Consider the following 19,782-nt stretch of genomic DNA (forward strand, 5'->3'; position numbering starts at 1 on the left):
CACACCTGCTCCACGCTCACGGTCCCCACACCTGCTCCTCACGGTCCCACACCTGCTCCTCACGGTCCCCACACCTGCTCCACGCTCACGGTCCCACACCTGCTCCACGCTCACGGTCCCCACACCTGCTCCACGCTCACGGTCCCCACACCTGCTCCTCACGGTCCCCACACCTGCTCCACGCTCACGGTCCCACACCTGCTCCACGCTCACGGTCCCCACACCTGCTCCACGCTCACGGTCCCACACCTGCTCCGCGCTCACGGTCCCCACACCTGCTCCTCACGGTCCCACACCTGCTCCACGCTCACGGTCCCACACCTGCTCCTCACGGTCCCACACCTGCTCCGTGCTCACGGTCCCCACACCTGCTCCTCACGGTCCCACACCTGCTCCACGCTCACGGTCCCCACACCTGCTCCACGCTCACGGTCCCCACACCTGCTCCACGCTCACGGTCCCCACACCTGCTCCACGCTCACGGTCCCCACACCTGCTCCTCACGGTCCCCACACCTGCTCCTCACGGTCCCACACCTGCTCCACGCTCACGGTCCCACACCTGCTCCTCACGGTCCCCACACCTGCTCCTCACGGTCCCACACCTGCTCCACGCTCACGGTCCCCACACCTGCTCCTCACGGTCCCCACACCTGCTCCTCACGGTCCCCACACCTGCTCCTCACGGTCCCACACCTGCTCCACGCTCACGGTCCCACACCTGCTCCACGCTCACGGTCCCCACACCTGCTCCTCACGGTCCCACACCTGCTCCTCACGGTCCCACACCTGCTCCACGCTCACGGTCCCACACCTGCTCCACGCTCACGGTCCCACACCTGCTCCACGCTCACGGTCCCACACCTGCTCCACGCTCACGGTCCCACACCTGCTCCACGCTCACGGTCCCACACCTGCTCCACGCTCACGGTCCCCACACCTGCTCCGCGCTCACGGTCCCACACCTGCTCCACGCTCACGGTCCCACACCTGCTCCGCGCTCACGGTCCCACACCTGCTCCTCACGGTCCCACACCTGCTCCACGCTCACGGTCCCACACCTGCTCCGCGCTCACGGTCCCACACCTGCTCCACGCTCACGGCCCCACACCTGCTCCTCACGGTCCCCACACCTGCTCCTCACGGTCCCACACCTGCTCCTCACGGTCCCACACCTGCTCCACGCTCACGGTCCCCACACCTGCTCCACGCTCACGGTCCCACACCTGCTCCACGCTCACGGTCCCACACCTGCTCCACGCTCACGGTCCCCACACCTGCTCCTCACGGTCCCCACACCTGCTCCACGCTCACGGTCCCACACCTGCTCCTCACGGTCCCACACCTGCTCCACGCTCACGGTCCCCACACCTGCTCCTCACGGTCCCCACACCTGCTCCTCACGGTCCCACACCTGCTCCACGCTCACGGTCCCCACACCTGCTCCACGCTCACGGTCCCACACCTGCTCCACGCTCACGGTCCCACACCTGCTCCACGCTCACGGTCCCACACCTGCTCCGCGCTCACGGTCCCCACAGCCCCTACCTGCCTCTCAGCTACGTCAAGTCTCCTTGGCTGCTCAGGATGGACCCTCTGGTGACTGTTCCACTCAACTCTGCCCTCAGGGCTTCTGTGGCTCTTCCCTCAGTCCATAATTGTGTCATTACTATCAATTACTTGGTTCTGAGGTGCCACACTGATGCCTAACCACTGCCAAAAGGGAAGAGCTATGTCTGCTTCCACTCCGCTGTCCTCAGCACCAGTACGCCGCCTCACATAAGGAGCACGGCTCTCTGCTCCTCACATAAGGAGCACGGCTCTCCGCTCCTCACATAAGGAGCACGGCTCTCCGCTCCTCACATAAGGAGCACGGCTCTCCATTCTTCACATAAGGAGCACGGCTCTCCACTCCTCACCTAAGGAGCACGGCTCTCCGCTCCTCACCTAAGGAGCACGGCTCTCCGCTCCTCACCTAAGGAGCACGGCTCTCCGCTCCTCACATAAGGAGCACGGCTCTCCGCTCCTCACTAAGGAGCACGGCTCTCAGCCCAATATAACCCTCGACCCCCCCCCCCACACACGCTTACCTCTGTCGCTGGTGTTCACAGAGAAGGCTATATTGCTGTCAATGGGAGTGTACTCAGATACAAAATAGCGTCTTCTGAAACAGAAGCATGGAGGTGGGGTTAGCAGACTTCGATACGATGCAAAGCTCACTTCCTCCTGGGTCCCCTGCTCCCTGTCAGCTTTCCCAGTCTGGGCTCACCGGCCTCAGAGAAGATGAAGGTAAAAAATGACAAAGGTAATTTCACATTGGAATCCACAGGTGTCACTTTTAGGTCCTTTAAAACACTTCCAGTAGCCAAAAGCTCTCTAGTGTCCAGGCTCCTCCATGCCATTCTCTAACAAAGGGACCAGAAACTCCTTGAGGTGGAGGAGGATTCCAGGCCCAGGGTAGGAAGTACCCAGTGAGCCTGGGGTTGGGAGCACGTCAAAAGAACACGTGAGCTAATGGGAAGGAACTCCAATGCCCGGTATCAGACACAGTCCACACAAGGCACACTACTGAGTAAGTGAAGGAAGGTCGGGTCCGGACGTGACGAGGGAGAGCGAGTAACCTGTAATCACCACGGGGCCAACGCCATCCATTCAGAGGACCAGTGGACAGCATCAGCTGGCTTGAGGAGAAACAGTCAGCCATTTTCAAGTAGCCCCTCCTCCTAAGAAACTTTCAGTCCCAGAGTGGGGTTCCTACCGCACAGTAGAGACCCAGCAGCCCCACCGTAACTATGTAATCCAGGCAAACCTCACTGGCAATGGAACCCAGGGCACCAGACTCCCCGCCGAGGTGCGCTGAGAAACCACACCTGAATGCTCTTGTCCACACACAACCTCAACACAATGCCGAGCAAGCATCACATGCTGGCCATGGAAAGACATGACCAATTCCTACTGGAGTGTCCCGCAATAGAGAAAATTAATAAAACCAAAAAACGAATGTACTGTGGGGTCCTGGAAGCAAACAGTGGGCAGGACCTCATCAACACCGGTGAGATGTGAAAAAGTCTGTGGCTTAGCTCAGAACACTATGATAATGCTATTTTTGGATTCTGAACATTGCCTACGAGTTCTGCTAGCTGTAATGTAACATGAAGCTCAGAACACGCACACATAAACTTTGCTATTTCTGCAGCCTTTATTTCACAATAGAATTACTAAAACTGTATTGTCCTGGGCTAAGGAGACAGTCTAGCCTGCAAAGTGCCTGCCATGGAATCATGAGGACCTGAGTCAGACCCCAAGAACACACGTCAAACGCCAGGCATGGTGGCACACACTTGCAATCCAAGTACCAGGAGGCAGACGGGTGGGTCCCTGGAGCTTGCTCCAGCCGGCCTCCACAACCGGTCAGCTCTAGGCCATGAGAGACCTTGTCCCAAAAACAAAGCAGAGGGCAACTGAGCACAGCTGACCCTTGTATACACACCTATGTACATGCGTGTACCCATGTGAACACTCACAAATATACTGCCTTAAAACAAGATGCAAACACAGACAGGACTGTAGTACTGCACGTAACTAGAGTTTGATCAGACGTGGCTTACACAGACTGCCTAGGTTACTGCAAGGTGCCTTAAATCACACACCATTTTGAATAAATCAGTAAACTAACTTCAAATGTTTAAATACCTAAACAAAACCTAATTATTTACTAGCTGCCAGGCATAAGATAACCAGAGAATGGTATCCATGTGGATATTTATTTCCTGTCTAGATTAACTAATGTTAACTGTGAGCTAAAGGTGCCACATGGGCAATTCTGCTCTTGTCTTGAAGGAAAAAACAAACCAATTGGCTTACCTGTGGCACCACACTGCCAAAAGTCCTCCAAAGAATACCAGCAGAAACGCCACATAGGTGAACCACATGATAACATACATGGCGTCCAGGCCGAAGATCCTCCAGGGCACAGGAGGCGGTGGAGGCTGGGGCTTGGGGCCACAGACCATGGAGCAGTCCTGGCAGCTACATGGCCCCGTGACCTCATCTACAGACTCGTTGCAGCCTTTGGTGGCATTTCTCATGGGCTCCATCCCAAGGACAGAAAGATCTACAGGAAGAAATTACGCTGAATTAGGACCTCATGAGAATACGTTCTACCTTTGATTATAGTTAGACCCAGTGGGAAGCATAGAGGACACCATGTGATACAACTGAAGACTAGGAATGGAAGGGCTGCGTATCCCTCATTATGCCTTGTTGCTCTGTCTCTTGGGTTTTTTTGGGGGTGGAATGGGGTAGGTGTTGACAGGACCTTATGCAGGCCAAGCTGCCTATAACATACGTAGCTTTGTATAACCCTGAACTTCCGGCTCTTCTGCCTCTAGCTCCTAAAGACTCCAAGGCAAACACTCTCAGCTAAGCTATGTCCCTTAGAATACGCTGTGACATCAGCAACCCTGCCACAGCGTGTGCCCTGATCTTCCAGTGCACCAATCACATAAGGTGGGTCCTCGGTGTGTCTGGCTTCCACTCTGAGCAGACACTTCTCAGCCTTCAGAAAACACACACACACACACACGCACGCACGCACGCACGCACGCACGCACGCATGCACGCCGGTTCAGTCTTTCAGTTACATTACCAATCCCTAAAAGCAATTCCTTTTCTCACCCAGCCCTAAGTTAACCACGCAGGACGAATGTCCTTCTTACCTCTCTGAATTTGTCTTTCTGTAGCTGATTGATTCCTGGGTTTTAAAGCAAAATTCTAACTACATTGGGCCAGAGAGCTGCCATCCTACCTGTAAAAATGGGTGTGATGGTGAACGGCGCCTGCCCGTTGTCTTTGTTGAACATGTACTCAATCCAGTTGGTGGCGTTGCAGGCACTGGCGTCCCTCCCACACAGGAGGCCCAGGGCCTTCTCATTACTTGAAGGGGCCTCCACGTCACGGCAGGCGTTGTACATGGCTAGAAGAGGAATTCCAAGGGAAAAGAGGAGACATTGTGTTTGCTTTCATTCTCCACTCAAGATCTAACTGAAGGCCTGTGGAACAGGAGCACAGCCTTCAGATGCACTGTGACCACACACCGCAGCCAGTGGTGAGAACCTGGGACACTACAAGACAGCAGGGAAGGAGACTGTCTCCAAACTGACCCAGTAAACCAGACGGCACCGCAGGCCTGACTCTAAGTGAAGAGAGTGACCAAGAGGAAAGATTCTAGCTGTTCCCCCAGCAGCTTCGAGAAGCCCCACTCACATTACAGAGAGGGGCTCCCTAAGGTCAGGAGACAGAGCCCCACTCACACTATAAAGAGGGGCTCCCTAAGGTCAGGAGACAGAGCCCCACTCACACTATAAAGAGGGGCTCCCTAAGGTCAGGAGACAGAGCCCCACTCACACTATAAAGAGGGGCTCCCTAAGGTCAGGAGACAGAGCCCCACTCACACTATAAAGAGGGGCTCCCTAAGGTCAGGAGACAGAGCCCCACTCACACTATAAAGAGGGGCTCCCTAAGGTCAGGAGACAGAGCCCCACTCACACTATAAAGAGGGGCTCCCTAAGGTCAGGAGACAGAGCCCCACTCACACTATAAAGAGAGGCTCCCTAAGGTCAGGAGACAGAGCCCCACTCACACTATAAAGAGGGGCTCCCTAAGGTCAGGAGACAGAGCCCCACTCACATTACAGAGAGGGTCTCCCTAAGGGTCAGGAGGGGAAACCTTAGCATCTCTTTGGTCAATGATGCTCACTCTGGAAACTTCTGCAGCAGGAGACTGCACAGCTAGAGGACTGAGGACTTAACGGGAAAACACTTTTGGGAAGAGATCACATGCAAATGAACTTAGTTATAATTTATGGGTCCCTCCTTGGTACAAACTTTCTGGGATCATCTTCCCCTAAACTCCGAGGAGACCCTATGAAGACTGGCTAGGCAGTGTGAGAGGTGACAACCATAGAAAGCTGGACTCTATTCCATTCAAGCTCTATCCTGACAGGAAAGAAAACTTCCAACTGTGTGTGAGGACTGGTGAGTTTTGTTTGGAGCTCTCAATCCTCCTGCCTCAGCCTCTATAGCAGTGGTTCTCAACCTGTAGACTGAGATGCCTTTTGGGGGTCATATATCAGATATTTACACTACAATTCATAACGGTATCAAAATTACAATTATGAAGTAGCAATGAAATCATTTTATGGTGGGGGGTCATAATGCTATATATGTAAGGAAAAGAAAATGACACAATGTAACCCATTATTCTGTGTCCTTTTTAAAACAACACAAACTGAAAAGCTAGGCCTAGGGTATAGCTTTAAAAACAAACAAACAAACAAACAACAAACACACCACAAAACAGCTTGGAGCCAAGCTTGTTGCGCGTGCCTCTGAGGACCAAGAGTTCAAGGCCAACCTTCAACCTCTGTGACAGACTGTCTCAAAAACAAACAAAACCCGCAACCCCCACTACAAAACCCCCCAGTAAACAAATTCAGTCTCACAAACCGCCAAACTCTCTTCTGGTAACAAGCCCTTATGCATCTTTTCACACATTTTTTACAGTCTTTGGTGAAGTATCTGTTTAGATTTTTTTGGCCGTTTTTTAATCCACATTGTTTACTTTTGTAAAGAGGTTTTTGGTTTTTTAACATTTTATTTCTTATGTAGTGTTCTGTCTGCATGTTTGCCTGCAGGCCAGAAGAGGGCACCAGATCTCATTACAGATGGTTGTGAGCCAGCGTGTAGTTACTGGGAATTGAACTCAGGACCTCTGGAAGAGCAGGCAGTGCTCTAACCTCTGAGCCGTCTCTCCAGGCCCTCGTAAAGTCTTTTAACAGTTCTTTGGATGCCCTAGGTAGCGAGCGGTTCTTAACCAGATCTGTCTTTTGTAACCATTTTCTCCCCATCTAGCCTTGTCTTCCGTTCTCTAGATGTCTCCACTTTTTACATCAGTGACGTTCTTTTCTGGGGCTTCCTGTTCATAGGCATTTTCAGTTTCTGTAGGGAGAGTCTACCTGCTTACACATATTCATGGTTTCTGTGTGTGTGTGTGGGGGGTGTCTCTGCACGCATGCGCACACACACACACACACACACACACACACGGTTTTTGTAGGGTCTCCCTGTTACGTGTGTTCACGGTTTCTGTGGGGTCTCCTTGTTTACACGTGTTCACGGTTTCTGTGGGGTCTCCCTGTTACGTGTGTTCACAGTTTCTGTGGGGTCTTCTTGTTTACACGTGTTCACGGTTTCTGTGGGGTCTCCCTGTTACGTGTGTTCACAGTTTCTGTGGGGTCTCCTTGTTTACATGTGTTCACGGTTTCTGTAGGGTCTCCTGCTCACACATGCTCACGGTTTCTGTGGGGAGGGCTGTGTCACACAGAATCTCTGAGGTAAAGGGGTGCTTATCTTCAGCTTCCCTGGGTATTGTGAAACTGTCTTCAATGGTTTCAAACATGTGCAGCAGCAGCAGCAGCAAGGGGCAGTCTATTGACACCCTATTGCTTCATGCCCTCACGAACAACAGGAACAGACAAACTGATTTGTGCCAATCTGATAAGACATGAAGAGTGAAGCCTTGTTTCTCTATTTCATGGATTGTTCTGGACACTAACCACTTCTGGCTTTTGCCTTTATTCTCTTGTCTAGAAACATTTTCTTACCTTAAAGTCATAAAAAAAAGTCCTATGTTTATTTGTAGAGATTTCCAAGATAAGTACTTTTAATCTACACAACTTCTCGCACATACTAAAATACAGATGAGCATATCAGTTTTACTGACCCATTTATCAACAGCCCCTCCCTTCTCTTAACGATTCCTAATGATACAGCTGATACGTATTCTCCACATACAGTTCTGTTTCCGGCTGAACACGCCCAGCTGGGCTATCACGTCACGTCCTTGGGAAGCTTTTGTCATTTTTGTCACGTCTGCAAATGGGACCTTTCCCAACTAAGCAATTTAAACTTCCGTTTGTTTTTCGGTGTTTTGAGACCCAGTGTATGTAGTCCAGGTTGGCTCCATCTCATGACCGTGCCTCAGCCCTGCAGGTGCTAACAGTAAAAGTGTGTATAACCACACCTAGCTGGGTTACTTTTTAAATTGGTCATTATAGTTAACCACAGCTTGGCTGATCTTACCGATCCTAGTACATTAAACATTATTATCAAGTTCACAGACAGAGCACTGCGTATCGTTAAGACATTCTCACACAGCGGATGCTTCAGGACATTCCCCTCTCGCTTATCACCCCTCAGCTGCTCTTCTGCCTTCATGTCAATGTGTCCTTCACGTCAATGTGTCCTTCCCCAGGCCTTCTTCGCCAGCTCCTGTCAGCCTCCCTTGGTTCCAGTCCAGTCTAAGTCTGTACCACACACGTGTGCTCATTTACACACACACAGCTGCTGTTACAACCAGGGTCTGCACAGGTGACAGGCCAGGCCGTTGTCATCTTTCTAGGTTTAGGTCACTTGGCTTAATATTCTGTTCCCCAGATCCACCCATTTCCTGCACATTTCATTTTTCTTTACAGCAGAACCAAACTCCATGTGTGCATGCATCCTGTTTTCTTTACTCTCTGTTGATGGGCATCAAGGCTCGTGAGAAGAAGGCAGCAATGAACACAGATGTGCGAGCACCTCTGGGGGGTACGGAGTCCTTCGAGTGTACGCCCGGGAACGGTGCAGGCAGATCTGATTGCTTTTTAGACTGATCTTAGACACCTCCTCTTCAGCTAGGGCTACTTTGCTATTTTTAAGCCCATTTCAATGACTACTCTGTCTTAAGATCTAATTCCTTCTATTTGTCATTTGTTCATTCCTTTTCAGAAGCATTTTATTCTTTCAAGAATTCTTTCATTTCAGTAACTTCTAGTAAGTAGATGGATCCCTTTCTCTATGATCTCCAGTGGCTGCTGGGTGTCGCTCCTCATGTCATATGGGGTGCTCCTCAAGTCATATGGGGTGCTCCTCATGTCATATGCGGTGCTCCTCAAGACATACGGGGTGCTCCTCAAGACATATGGGGTGCTCCTCATGTCACATGGGGTGCTCCTCAAGTCACATGGGGTGCTCCTCAAGTCACATGGGGTGCTCCTCAAGTCACATGGGGTGCTCCTCATGTCACATGGGGTGCTCCTCATGTCACATGGGGTGCTCCTCATTGTAACCGCTTACTTTCCTTTTGGTGACTGGCTTCCTCGGAATCAAAACCCTTCTCTGCTGCCTCCTGTTTTTGTCTCTACTCTGTCTCTCGAGGTTAAAACAGTCAGGTCTGGCTGGTCAATGTGGGACAGTCACTAAAATGTCCACAAGTACACTCAAATTGTAACACGGTAACTTCAAACAAAGATTAAAAAACACTTGTTACTTCTTTGAGATTTTATTTTTCTTTTCCTGCGTGCATGTACGTGTATCACACGTGCGCCTGGTGCCTGCCAAGGACAGAAGAGGGCCTCAGCCAAGAGGACCCTGGATCCCTTGGGCCTGGGTTACGGGGGTTGTGAGCCACTATACTGGGTGCTGGGAATTGAACCAGGTCCTCTGGAAGAGGACTATATACTCTTAACTGCTGAGCCATCTCTCCAGCCCCCACATCAGAAGAATTTTAAAACAAGTAATTTAAAGAGATTGTTTTAGCAGTTGTAGCTGAAGTCCCAGAATACAGCAAACTGACCAAGGCACGAAAACTGTAACTTTGCACACACTTGCCAGGGTCACAACAGATGTGCACATCCCAACCCCGTGCCCTGACACCAGCTTTTTAAAAGGAGTAACAAGTATTTTTACTTACCATTCGAAAAGCTCTGTCCGATATAGTACTCCAATTCCTTTACGTTTGTTTTATTCTCCTGTGTCTTAGGATCAACATAGTCTTCAGTGGCCGTCACATTCAGAAACTGACTCTGGTGAGGACTACATGTCAGCTCACAAAACAGGGTCATCAGGTTATAAAAACATGATGGACATCTAAAGGAAAAGTAAGTTACGTTTTACGACTTCAGATGGACCAGCAAAAATAAAAGGTGCAATATTTAAAGAATACTTAAAAACTTATTGAAAAGAGACAAATAAGTTACCATGAAAAGATAATAGACTCAGGAATTTTTTTTCCCCGAGACAGGGTTTCTCTGTGTAGCTTTGGTGCCTGTCCTGGATCTCACTTTGTAGACCAGGCTGGCCTCAAACTCACAGAGATCCGCCTGCCTCTGCCTCTCGAGTGCTGGGATTAAAGGCGCGTGCCACCACTGCTCGGCAATTCTTTTTTTTTTTTTAATTAATTTTTATTTTATGTGCATTGGTGTTTTGCCTATATGCGTGTCTGTGTGAGGATTTCAGATCCCCTGGAACTGGAGTCACAGACAGTTGTGAATTGCCATGTGGTTGCTGGGAATTGAACCCAGGTCCTCTGGAAGAGCAGCCAGTGCTCTTAACCACTGAACCATCTCTCCTGCCCTACACTCACAAATTCTTAGAACCTTATAGTAACAAAGAAATAGCTTTTAAAATTGCCCTCCTATTACATATAGTTTATTCAGAAGTAATTTCAAAAGGAAAAAAAAAAAGCTTTTCTGAATTCTGTGCTTTGTAATTTAGAGATGTCTATCCTTATTCCAAAGATGTCATATTTCTGATGAAGAGATTAAGGGGTAGATAGGTGTGTGTGTGTGTGTGTGTGTGTGTGTGTGTGTGTGTGTGTGTGAGAAGGACCACTATAGGATTCATATATTTCTTCACTTTACTGAAAGTCTTTCTTCTGGGCGTCAGACCACCCTAGCCTCTCCTAACACAGGAGGACCCCCTGAGTTCTGAAGATTACAGAGCCATCCCCCTGTACGGCCTGGGTCCAAGCCTGGCATCGGGAAGGTGAAAACAGAGAAGCATCATGGCAGTGCCTGCTGTGCCCGCCGCAGTGACACTCGGGTTTCTACGAAGACCACGGCGGACGGCTGTCCTTCGGGTTCGGAGTTTAAGCTCCTAATGCTGACTCTGTGGCAAAAGGGTTCTCTCTCCCCTTTGGTCCACAGTTACCTCACTGTTCCATGGAGTTCTAGAAACAGGAGCGGCTGAGGTTATCATCTAGTCTAATCCAGCCCCACTCGTCAGGTATGACCGAGGAGGGCATGCGTCTTCAGGGGCCTCTGACCTGAAGAGGCCCAGAGGTGCAGTGGCTCTTTCTCAGAGCGTGGCTGTCAGCTAGGGTCCTCTGAAGGAGCAGGGTGTGCTCTTAACTTCTGAGCTGTCTCTCCAGCCCCCAATTAGAAGGGTTGTAAAACAAAAACTTGAAAGAGTTTTTTTTAATGGCTGTAGCTCAAGTCCCAGAATACAGTGACAAAATCACAGGCTACAGCTGCACCTCTCTGACAAGAATCGTTCCTAGGGTGCACTGCTCTCCGCTGAATTACAAATCTCCTTCATTTAATCTCTACAATCATCGATTTCAACAGCTGCATAAAACTCAGATTAGTATGTTTCTCTTATTGGTATAATTCCAGTTTGACCCTCTGATAACATGGGCGGCCTAACTCTAGTAGATGCTTACATCATAAGCCATCACTTAGAGTGGCCACTAAATAAGTGTGCTTGGATGAAGCAACAAAGACTTTGATCTGGCTCCATCAATGTCAGAAGTCTAGAGTGGCCTGAGCACACTTCTGACCTACTATTACATTCTGTGATATCTGGGGAGGACAGCGCAGCAATGGTTTCCCACTCTGTACTGCCCACTTCTAAGAAGCAGGGTAGGGTCCTGCCGCCTACAGTGGTCTCTGCAGAGATCATCTTCCCCTCATTATCCCCTCATCCACCTCTACCCGTGTGCTAAAGTCTGCATAATTTACAGGCACCAGCATCTGCTGCTCTAAAGAACACCAACATGTTCTTCGGCACATTTGAAAACTGATAGGTAGGCTACAGGAACATCCACTACACCGTCTTTCTGCACTGCTCGGTAGGCTACAGAACATCCACTACACCGTCTTTCTGCACTGCTAGGTAGGCTACAGGAACATCCACTACACCGTCTTTCTGCACTGCTAGGTAGGCTACAGGAACATCCACTACACCGTCTTTCTGCACTGCTAGGTAGGCTACAGAACATCCACTACACCGTCTTTCTGCACTGCTAGGTAGGCTACAGAACATCCACTACACCGTCTTTCTGCACTGCTAGGTAGGCTACAGAACATCCACTACACCGTCTTTCTGCACTGCTAGGTAGGCTACAGAACATCCACTACAACGTCTTTCTGCACTGCTCGGTAGGCTACAGAACATCCACTACATCGTCTTTCTGCACTGCTAGGTAGGCTACAGAACATCCACTACACCGTCTTTCTGCACTGCTAGGTAGGCTACAGAACATCCACTACACCGTCTTTCTGCACTGCTAGGTAGGCTACAGAACATCCACTACACCGTTTTTCTGCACTGCTCGGTAGGCTACAGAACATCTACTACACCGTCTTTCTGCACTGCTCGGTAGGCTACAGAACATCCACCACACCGTCTTTCTGCACTGCTAGGTAGGCTACAGAACATCCACTACACCGTCTTTCTGCACTGCTCGGTAGGCTACAGAACATCTACTACACCGTCTTTCTGCACTGCTCGGTAGGCTACAGAACATCCACCACACCGTCTTTCTGCACTGCTAGGTAGGCTACAGAACATCCACTACACCGTCTTTCTGCACTGCTCGGTAGGCTACAGAACATCCACCACACCGTCTTTCTGCACTGCTCGGTAGGCTACAGAACATCCACTACACCGTCTTTCTGCACTGCTCGGTAGGCTACAGAACATCCACTACACCGTCTTTCTGCACTGCTAGGTAGGCTACAGAACATCCACTACACCGTCTTTCTGCACTGCTAGGTAGGCTACAGAACATCCACTACACCGTCTTTCTGCACTGCTCGGTAGGCTACAGAACATCCACTACACCGTCTTTCTGCACTGCTCGGTAGGCTATAGAACATCCACCACACCGTCTTTCTGCACTGCTCGGTAGGCTACAGAACATCCACCACACCGTCTTTCTGCACTGCTAGGTAGGCTACAGAACATCCACTACACCGTCTTTCTGCACTGCTCGGTAGGCTACAGAACATCCACCACACCGTCTTTCTGCACTGCTAGGTAAGCTACAGAACATCCACTACACCGTCTTTCTGCACTGCTCGGTAGGCTACAGAACATCCACTACACCGTCTTTCTGCACTGCTCGGTAGGCTACAGAACATCCACTACACCGTCTTTCTGCACTGCTCGGTAGGCTACAGAACATCCACCACACCGTCTTTCTGCACTGCTAGTTAGGCTACAGAACATCCACCACACCGTCTTTCTGCACTGCTCGGTAGGCTACAGAACATCCACTACACCGTCTTTCTGCACTGCTCGGTAGGCTACAGAACATCCACCACACCGTCTTTCTGCACTGCTAGTTAGGCTACAGAACATCCACCACACCGTCTTTCTGCACTGCTCGGTAGGCTACAGAACATCCACTACACCGTCTTTCTGCACTGCTCGGTAGGCTACAGAACATCCACCACACCGTCTTTCTGCACTGCTAGGTAGGCTACAGAACATCCACTACACCGTCTTTCTGCACTGCTCGGTAGGCTACAGAACATCCACCACACCGTCTTTCTGCACTGCTAGGTAGGCTACAGAACATCCACTACACCGTCTTTCTGCACTGCTCGGTAGGCTACAGAACATCCACCACACCGTCTTTCTGCACTGCTAGGTAGGCTACAGAACATCCACTACACCGTCTTTCTGCACTGCTAGGTAGGCTACAGAACATCCACCACACCGTCTTTCTGCACTGCTAGGTAGGCTACAGAACATCCACTACACCGTCTTTCTGCACTGCTCGGTAGGCTACAGAACATCCACCACACCGTCTTTCTGCACTGCTAGGTAGGCTACAGAACATCCACTACACCGTCTTTCTGCACTGCTCGGTAGGCTACAGAACATCCACTACACCGTCTTTCTGCACTGCTCGGTAGGCTACAGAACATCCACTACACCGTCTTTCTGCACTGCTAGGTAAGCTACAGAACATCCACTACACCGTCTTTCTGCACTGCTAGGTAGGCTACAGAACATCCACTACACCGTCTTTCTGCACTGCTCGGTAGGCTACAGAACATCCACTACACCGTCTTTCTGCACTGCTCGGTAGGCTACAGAACATCCACCACACCGTCTTTCTGCACTGCTCGGTAGGCTACAGAACATCCACCACACCGTCTTTCTGCACTGCTCGGTAGGCTACAGAACATCCACCACACCGTCTTTCTGCACTGCTAGGTAGGCTACAGAACATCCACCACACCGTCTTTCTGCACTGCTCGGTAGGCTACAGAACATCCACCACACCGTCTTTCTGCACTGCTCGGTAGGCTACAGAACATCCACTACACCGTCTTTCTGCACTGCCGAACACTAGAACAAGCTCGACATCAACACAAGCCCGGGCTGACCCGGGAGCTAATGCTAGCACAGTGTTTCAGCAGAGACAGGAAGGATGACAGGCAAGGGCCATGGGATGCGGGCAAGCTGGATGACCTGAGTCTGATCCTCAGGACCCACAGGATGGAAGGAGAGAACCAATCCCGACAAGCTGTCCTCGGGCTTCCATGTGCGTGGGCACCATGTGTACACACATTGTGCACACGGGGTGCACATGTACACACAATAAATAAATAACTGCAATAAAAGCTTGGAAAAGAATGACAGGCAAAGCAGGGCAGCAATGGGTGGGGAACAACCTGGGAACCACACAGATGAGGACCAGGGTCCTGAGCAGGACACCAGCGACCACTCTAAAAGGCCATAGGCCCCGTGCAGTTCCCTTGGGGGCCAGGACACCTCAAAGGAAACCAAGTCTTAACTCTGAATGCAACTAGGAGGAGAACTGAGTGTGCCGTGTGACCTTTCCCTTCCAACAGGCCCCGAGTGCCTTCCCGGAGTCTCCAAAGCACACCAGAGTGTCACTGCGTGTGGAGCCCCTCGGCTCCATTTGCCGGTGGTCAGCCTACCTGGACAGAAACTGCAGGGGCAGCTGCAGGTTGTTCTTTAGCGTCTGAAGCTGTTGAACGTCACAGCAGAGACTGACGTCGCCGAAGAAGAACCCCGGACAGAGCTCCTGTGAGGGGAGAGGATCGGAGGATCGTCAGTACACGCAATGTGCTGTCACTCTTGCTGCTCACGCGGTTCTCGCAGAACCCTCTTAAAGGCCCAGAAAGTGGGGTCACAGGAAGCTGTAGAGACAATCCTATTTATTTTTCCTTTCCTTTACTGCTTTGACTCACAAGTTAGCCTATTCAAGTTCAGCCACTGTACTCCGTCCACTCACCGTGACTCCAGGGACAGTCAAAACCTGCACTAACTCTGAGAAAGGAACCCAGGTGTTTAGAAGATGAAGTGCCACGCTGGAGCGGTCAAGCCTCCAAGGCCAGTCTTTTTTGCTTGACATTGCCCAGTATTTTTTCCCAACAGCCCTAAGAATCATGCTAATGAAAAGCAGAGTCCTGGGGGGCAGCCAGAATTCACGGCTTGCAGGGCAACAGAGAAATCCCTAAAACAGGGGAAGAGAATTCCCAGCCTCTTAGTGGCAGTCTAAGTCTTGAAATCTAGGAACCAACCAAACAAACAAACAAAAAAGCTAACTTCTAATACATTTTGCAGAAGTCCTAAAGAGTAGTATCTGGGGTACCAAGGTCAGCTCTAAACAGTAACTCGCTATTGGGAAACTCCAGGAGACTTACAAAGTCAGCACCTGGAAGATTAAGCCTGGAGCCGGTTTATCGGTCAGTTGTGGGGTACGGGCTGCAGTCTAGGATAAGATTTAAGCCTCAGGGCTGGAGCAGTTAAGAGTGATTACTGATCCTGTGGAGAACTCAGTTCAGTTTCCCAGCACCTATGTGGCAGTTCATAACTGCCTGTGAACTCCAGTCCCAGGGGATCCAAGACCCTCTTCTAACACACACACACACACACACACACACACACACACACACACACACACACACACACACACACACACGATTTAAGCCTCTTAGTCTTGCCTCCAGCACTCCCAGCACCATTCCACAAGCTACTGCCCATGCTTGTTGCCTGGTGCTCTCAAAACAGCACACTTACCTGCACCAAGTCATATCCGTCCTTCGGTAAGGGTTTTGGTGGACCAGAATATTTACAGTTGTACCTCTTATCTCCAAGCGTAGTTCCACACTCTCCATACCAAACACAGGATTGTGAAAACACCTACAGAGAGTCAACATGGACAACCAGATTTTAGCAAGAAAAGCTCAGCCAGCGAACCTTCCAACGATACCTAAAAAATTGAAGGAGCAACAAAGGTTCTTGTTAAACATGCCAAGAAATATTAACAAAGATAGAACATGGCAGGCATGGAGGGTGGGGGGTCTTAAACCAACAATCCCAGCACTTGTGAGGCCCAGATAGAAAAATTATGAGTTCAAGGCCAGTCTGAGTTGCACACTAAAGACCAGCTAACTACCCAGCCAACTCTGTCCTAGAAACCAACAAAACAAAACACCCAGGCCATGGGGCTGGAGAGACGGCTCAGTGGTTAAGAGTGCTTCCTTCTCTTCCAGAGGATCCACCTGTAATCCAGCTCCTCTACTTCTGGTCTCCTAGTGTGTGTGCGCACACACTAAATAACAATATCTCTTAAAAAAGCAACCAGACCTAATACCCCAACTGGCTTTGTCAAGTCAGTAACGCAGGTATGGAGATTATCTACAAGATGCAGACCTCCCGAGGGCTCGGGAGAGGGCTCTAGTTCCAGAAAGACTCACAGTACAAGTAGAAGCAACATAGCACTCAGCAAGTTAGTGATTACAAGGTACCGGTTTTGGGGCATTTGCACAAAAAATTAGATAAACAACCAAAGAACATTTCCACATATACTGAGGTTGGCTAATATTGGTAATTCAAAAGTAACCCATAGAACAAAACCATAAACATCACTAATCTTACCTAAAAGTGGGTGAAAGAATGGACATTGTCCTTGAGGGTTAAGAAGAATGCCAAGGACTGCACGTGCCGACTTTAAGGACTATCACCTAGGCAACACTAACTTGTGAAAACTTCCTATGGAAAGATGTGTCAAGAGCCACTCATATTCCCCATGTGACAGTCATAAGGCTGCCTAGAACTTGAGACGAAGGAAGGGTTCCCGTGAGTCACTGCCCTGTCCACGCATGCTGGCCAAAGTAAGCCCATACTCTGCATTACAGCTGACTCAGCAGAGATGACCAGCAGGCCAGGGACACGGGCTCGTAACCATCCCACAGGGAAAACACGGAACCAAGGAGCAAGCTGGATCCCAGAGCCCTGGTGGAAAGCCTTAAACACACTGGACAGAAGCGCCAGGACCAATCCACGCACATGCAGGGAGCTAAGTCAGTGTTCCTCAGCTTCCTACCCCAGAACATAAAATATGGGGGTAGGGGGAAGGAAGTGGAACAATCCCATCAACCAGACCAGGGTACACAATTGTCAAGGGACCCAGTCAGTATAATCTGCTTCTGAATTCATCCTTTAGATAGCAAATTAAAAATTACAGTTTGCTGGACGTAGTGGTGTATGCCCAGAACCTCATCTACCACAGAGAGGAGGAAACAGGAAGTAGGAGAAGCAGAGTTTGAAGCCAATCTGGGCCACCTGGAGCCCCTGCCTTCACAGAGAGGGATGGAGCTCAGGGGTGGAGTGTTTGTTCAACATGTGGAAGGCGCTGGGTTCAAAATGGCAAAGCAAAAACACAGATGTCCCAACCCACACGCCCGTCCTTTTGAGACAAGGGACAGAGTCTAACTCTGTGGCTCAAGAGCTCCTTCCCCAGGCTGCCTGAGTCTGGCACCACCCCCTCGCTGAACTCACTGTTCAGGACACAGCGGGGGTGGGGGGTGGGGGTGGGGGAGGGAGAGCATCCAAATGAGGAAGTGTCAAGATTTTAAACCAAACCCAGCAGCTCCAGCAGAGAACCTCAGCTCTGGCCTTCCAGCTGACAGGTGGTTACCAATGTAACTCAAGTTTAAAAAGGCAAGAGCTGACTATGGAGGTGGGGGGACGAGCTGACAGTACAATTTAAACACAAGGGAGCCTTCTCTCCTTCCTCAGAACTCTACTAGCTGCCAAGTCAGTCTCACAACAGAATTCAAAGGAAAATTCCGGAGGCTCGTTGGAGTTTAGTTAAGCAAGGCCTAACAAAAACTGATTCAGCAGGGCTGTCACCAAAGCCGGTTCTGAGTAGAACATGCCAACAATGTGATCAGATGGCATTCCCCACAACAAAGGACGAGACAAAGAAAGCAAGGTGACAGTTAACTGATCCCAGATCAACAAGCATCCACTCCAAATCCACGGCCCTCCGCAACAGAAGCCCAGTCACCAGGCCAGTCAAAATGGCCAGCCTGTCTCTGCTGTCCTTGACTTCAAAGCCGAGTGTTCCTGCCCCCTGGAAAGGAGTGGGGAAGGAAGGAGGGTGGCCGGGAGCTCCGGATCCCAAGAAGTCAGTACTTCAAGTCACCTGGAGGAAGTTACTTAGCCATCTCAACAGAACAGGGACTATGTGGCTTTCCTGGTCATCCTCGGCTAGCATCTCACAGCATCACCTTGCCCACAGCCGGAGCCCGAGCCCTTCTGTGTCAACTCCGAGTCCTCAGAGCGGTGTGACAGGGTACTAGTGCACGTGTTGTTTCGTGTATCCACAGATGTGCATACTGAAGCACTAGGAGACACATACATAATTTGTGCAAGATCACAAACAGTGCCTTAGCCAGGACGGAAACTGAAGTCTTTTGGCTCCAGGCACAGACTCCTCATAAAAGGTAATTAACTCCACAATTAAGGCCTTTCTCAGTTACCCCGCCCACTCCCACCTCTGTGAGGGCAGGGCCCATGCATCTCACCCAGCAGCACTGAAGGGCGAGGCCCCTCTTCCCGACTACAGCAGGAGAGCCTGTTTCCTCCCGCAGCTCTTCACTGGGCAGCATGTGCCTTCACTTTTCCTGCTGTTCGCACCTGCCTATGAACACTGGTTTCACAGACCTCCCCTGCTCTCCACACTTCTGCCTAGCTGCCTGCCAGCCTCTGGCTCTTGAGGAAAGTAACCTCTTTCCATGCCTCCACACCCGGGGCCTCTTAGGGCCGCCACAGCTAACTGCCACCCACTCTGGGGGACTCCCTTGTTCAGCCATCTCCCACAGCCTGTGGTCTTCCTGGGCTTAGAACCCGCCCTCTCCTGCGGCCCGTGAAAAGGGCTCTGGACACCCTGTCCTGGTTTTCCCTTTCCCTGTCCCATCCTAAGGAGACCCATCTGCCTCCACACTGGTCCCCGTCCTCCTCACTACCTGCTAATCTCCACCTCCCTTGGGGTACCTGTGGATGCACTGAGACGTCCCTCTGGAGCACCTGTCACACATTCGAGTCCCACAAGAGGATATGGCACATTTCCCATCCTCACCCTACCGGCACTTGCTAAGTGTGTCCCTACTTCACAACCCCACCCAAACAGACCTGTGACTCACCTGGTACTGGAATTACAGATGAGCAGGTAAAGTGCCACATCTGAGGTCTGGACTAAGACATGGCAGAGTTGGACTACACCTACCTGTGGCCTAGGTGCCTGGAAGGCTGGGCCCTCCTGCTGCTGCTCCAAGGGACTACAGGTCTAAAGAGAGGAGGCTGGGCCGTGCTCATCTCTGCAACCCATGGAAAATCTAACTGGTGCCTCA

At 50.7% G+C, this 19,782-nt stretch overlaps 1 protein-coding gene across 1 annotated transcript in view; it reads right to left on the reverse strand.

The window, feature by feature from the left end:
• Npc1 (NPC intracellular cholesterol transporter 1) overlaps positions 1 to 19,782 on the reverse strand; it is a 55,817-nt gene that overhangs the window by 27,310 nt on the left and 8,725 nt on the right. The window contains exons 2-7 of the mRNA XM_052741537.1: positions 16,163 to 16,285; positions 15,058 to 15,164; positions 9,792 to 9,967; positions 4,807 to 4,974; positions 3,864 to 4,113; positions 2,090 to 2,163 (exon numbers count right to left, since the gene is read on the reverse strand). Of these exons, the coding sequence (XP_052597497.1) occupies positions 2,090 to 2,163; positions 3,864 to 4,113; positions 4,807 to 4,974; positions 9,792 to 9,967; positions 15,058 to 15,164; positions 16,163 to 16,285 (898 nt within the window). The remainder of the gene's footprint in view (positions 1 to 2,089; positions 2,164 to 3,863; positions 4,114 to 4,806; positions 4,975 to 9,791; positions 9,968 to 15,057; positions 15,165 to 16,162; positions 16,286 to 19,782) is intronic.

Source organism: Peromyscus californicus, unplaced genomic scaffold, assembly GCF_007827085.1.
Source record: "Peromyscus californicus insignis strain IS unplaced genomic scaffold, ASM782708v3 Scaffold_17__1_contigs__length_78620276, whole genome shotgun sequence".
NCBI classification, from domain to species: Eukaryota; Metazoa; Chordata; class Mammalia; order Rodentia; family Cricetidae; genus Peromyscus; species Peromyscus californicus.